Below are 3,540 nucleotides of genomic sequence, written 5' to 3' on the forward strand. Positions count from 1 at the left end.
TGGTCCTTTGGTATACCATTCATTTTAGTCGTTCTATTAAATGAAAATCTATTTCTATCCCTCATAAAAATCAATAATTTAGTGTGTAAACTACATTGATGGTCACTAAAATTATAAGATATTATTACTTTGATCATTAAAATTGATTTTTTTATTATTAGAATCACTGTAGTTAAGTACACCTACATATCAACAGCAACTGATGTGTTATGCAATTTTTCTCAATAAATTAATATCCTCCAATAAAATAAACAAGAAGTAAGATAATGATGTATATCATAACTCCATTAAGAATACATTAATTATTAGCATAATGTATTTGATTAATTTAAATCTTTTTTAAAAACACTTTATCAATGAACATTGAACCTGAAAATGGTTGCTCATAAAAACTGACAGCAACAACATTGCTTTTGTTAATGGTATTGATAACAAGCAAGTACCTTGTCTTTTTACAAATCATCAAACAGCATCCAAGCTTGGCGCCTATCATCTTTGAGGCTATTGTATTAATAAAAAAGGAGTGATAATATTATGAGATTGTTTCGATTTAATCAAGGTTTCGAGTTTAAAATTTTAAGAATATAATAACTTTAACTATTTGATAGAAATTTTGTTAACAATATTTTATAAGATTTTTTTAACTGAGAGAAAAATAACCATTTTGCTCTTTTTCTGACGTGAAGGGTCTCTCTTAATTTTAAATTCAGGGACTAAAATGCAATTTTTGCTGTAATATAGGGATTCATATAGTACTTTTACCAATTCTTTTATGCTAATTTTCTAAATTTGGACGACTTTAAACATCAAAGTCATGACATAGTCACGATTGAATTATCAGAGAACCCAAAGAAAATAAAATAAAAACCATATAGAAAACACAGAAATTAGGGGACACCATTAAAATGGAACAGGATAAAGTTGCAGACAAGGAGGGGTCTACAATAAGAAGCTCAAGACATGGTTAAAAAGGGTCTAAATCATATTGACATTCACCGCCAAGTTAAGCTCACCACAACCCTTTTCACCTTCACATGCACACCCTTTTAATCTCTTATAAAAAAAATCCCACTTTCTTTTCATTTGTCTTCTGCTGGCTTTTTCTCTTACAGGACTCTGCAAAAATAAAATGACCCTTCTTTCATGTCTGTTACCCTTTGTTTTACTAGCCTCGTTCCAGTTTCTGACAGGTTCGAGCTTGAAAAACCACCATGGCCACGTCCAACGTGGGAAGCCAATGTTCCAAACGAACCAAACCACCTGTGCATTGTTCTCCGGCACTTGGGTTCGTGATGATACTTATCCGTTGTACAAATATTCCGACTGTCCACTCATTGATGCTGAATTCAACTGCCAAATGTACGGGAGACCCGATTCTGATTACCTCAAATATCGATGGCAGCCTCTCGGCCGTGTGCTCCCGAGGTTCAACGGGCTCGTGTTTCTGTCGAAAATGAGAGGGAAACACGTGATGTTTGTCGGTGATTCTCTGGGAAGGAATCAATGGGAGTCTTTGATTTGTATGGTCTCAGCTTCAGCACCCAAAATGAAGACTCAGATGAGCAGAGGAGATCCTCTCTCCACCTTAAAGTTCATTGTAAGTGAACATATTATTTTCCCCCAAAAAAAAATGCAAATTGGACACGTGTTATAAATGATAAAATTGCAGGACTATGGCTTATCGGTATCATTCTATAGAGCTCCGTATTTGGTAGACATAGATATGGTTGGAGGGAGGAGAATTCTCAAGTTAGAGGACATACATGCACATGGAAACGCCTGGAGAATTGCAGACGTGCTGGTATTCAACACAGGCCATTGGTGGAGTCATAAAGGATCCCTCCAAGGGTACGCAAAAACAGATCATTTATTACAACATTTTCTAGGATTATGTTCAAAATCTTTCTTAATCATTGACAATGCACACACTTAACTCGAGTACTTTAAAAAGAACAACATTCATTTTACCACTGAGAACATTCAATAAATTATACTACGTTTTCTATGTTTGGGTTAACTATATCGTATGTTATATTATATGTATGTTACAGGTGGGATTTGATTGAAACAGGGGGTAAATATTACAAGGACATTGATCGTTTGGTTGCACTGGAGAAAGGGTTGAGAACATGGGCTAATTGGGTCGACACCAATGTCGATAGAACTAAAACCAGAGTCTTTTTCCAATCAATTTCCCCCACACATTATGAGTAAGTCTCTCTCTCTCTCTCTATCCCCTAAAATTATTGTATAGGGTGAGCCATTGGCAACTTGCAGACATTGCTATAATTACATCATAAATGTAAAGACACAACTTGGAGGAGTTAGAAACTAAACTCCTATCTGGAAAACCAACTTCATCAGTTTCCCTACAGAGTTTGGTCACTTGTTCATCAGTTGTTCCTTGCTATAATAAACAATTTCTTCATTACCAAACTGTTTAAAACTGGCAACAACTGAAAGAAAAATCATTGCATAACTGTGGGTCCTTCATGTTTATCAATATTATTATTACCCTCCACGTGTTCTCACCTTATCTTCTCATGTTTCATGAGATACTCAAATTCACTTTAATTAATTAAAGTGTTTAGTTGATTTTAACTGTTTTTCCTTTTACAATCCGTGAAACAACGAGGTGTCTTTCTTAGCCACTCTTTGTGTCGGTGGGAATTTACCCTTCATTTTAAATGTTGAGAAAAAACACAATCAAGTACAAAATAAAGGGTCTGCAAAATGACCAGCAGAGACCAGTTGCCTGACTGCTCTAGTGGACCACTGCCCTCAGCCTCTAGTATAGTCTCTCACATAAAGGACATGATGCATGAATGACCAAAATTTGTGACATAAGTTATATGATCTTTGATGAAATGCTTTTGACAGTCCAAGTGAATGGAGCACTAGAGCAACCACGATGGCGACAAAAAACTGTTACGGAGAAACAACACCGATGACCGGAACGACCTACCCCGGAACGTACCCTGACCAGAAGAGAGTGGTGGATGAAGTCATCAGAGAAATGTACGTCCCTACATATTTGTTGAACATAACCATGCTCTCTGAGCTCAGGAAAGATGGGCACCCTTCGATTTACAGTGGTGATTTAAGCCCTGCTCAGAGGGCTAACCCGGACCGCTCAGCTGATTGTAGCCATTGGTGCCTCCCTGGATTGCCTGATACTTGGAATGAACTATTTTATGCTGCCTTGTTCCACTAAATTACTTGCGGTTTACGTAATTGTGTAATTAATAACTAGTACTAATTGTGATTATAGGTTTGCAGAGGGTGCAAAACTGCACTCGACCCTGTATTTTTAGTGTTTATGAAAGAAATAAGATAAGCTTATTTCATACTTATTTGCTTATTTATTCTCATGGTGATATTTATTATTTCAAGTCAAATCTGATATTATCTTCAAGATTTAGACAGGTTAAATGATGCTCCATTAAACTAGTGGGGACAAAATGTTTCTTTTTGAATTATTGTTTAGTTCCAATTTATCCGATATTACAGTCCTTAGGGCAAGAAAGCTGAAGATCTTTC

The 3,540-nt window shown here is 36.0% G+C and overlaps 1 protein-coding gene across 1 annotated transcript; it reads left to right on the forward strand.

Annotated features, from left to right (window-relative positions):
* Positions 1-1,114: 1,114 nt before the first annotated feature.
* On the forward strand, positions 1,115-3,243 carry LOC120144063 (protein PMR5-like). Its single transcript, XM_039158216.1, has 4 exons — positions 1,115-1,597; positions 1,670-1,848; positions 2,052-2,210; positions 2,881-3,243. The coding sequence occupies exons 1-4, from the start codon at positions 1,130-1,132 to the stop codon at positions 3,212-3,214; spliced, it is 1,140 nt and encodes a 379-aa protein (XP_039014147.1). The 5' UTR covers positions 1,115-1,129; the 3' UTR covers positions 3,215-3,243.
* Positions 3,244-3,540: the final 297 nt, after the last annotated feature.

The sequence above is a fragment of the Hibiscus syriacus genome, unplaced genomic scaffold (genome assembly GCF_006381635.1).
Source record: "Hibiscus syriacus cultivar Baekdansim isolate YM2019G1 unplaced genomic scaffold, ASM638163v2 tig00110879_pilon, whole genome shotgun sequence".
Lineage (NCBI taxonomy): Eukaryota > Viridiplantae > Streptophyta > Magnoliopsida > Malvales > Malvaceae > Hibiscus > Hibiscus syriacus.

What these genes read in the sequence shown, in the direction of transcription:
- LOC120144063 (XM_039158216.1), top strand. Translation starts at nt 1,130, where the DNA reads ATGACCCTTCTTTCATGTCTGTTACCCTTTGTTTTACTAGCCTCGTTC. An exon ending in TCTCCACCTTAAAGTTCATT is followed by an intron (nt 1,598 to 1,669) that starts GTAAGTGAACAT and finishes ATAAAATTGCAG; the next exon opens with GACTATGGCTTATCGGTATC. An exon ending in ATTTCCCCCACACATTATGA is followed by an intron (nt 2,211 to 2,880) that starts GTAAGTCTCTCT and finishes TGCTTTTGACAG; the next exon opens with TCCAAGTGAATGGAGCACTA.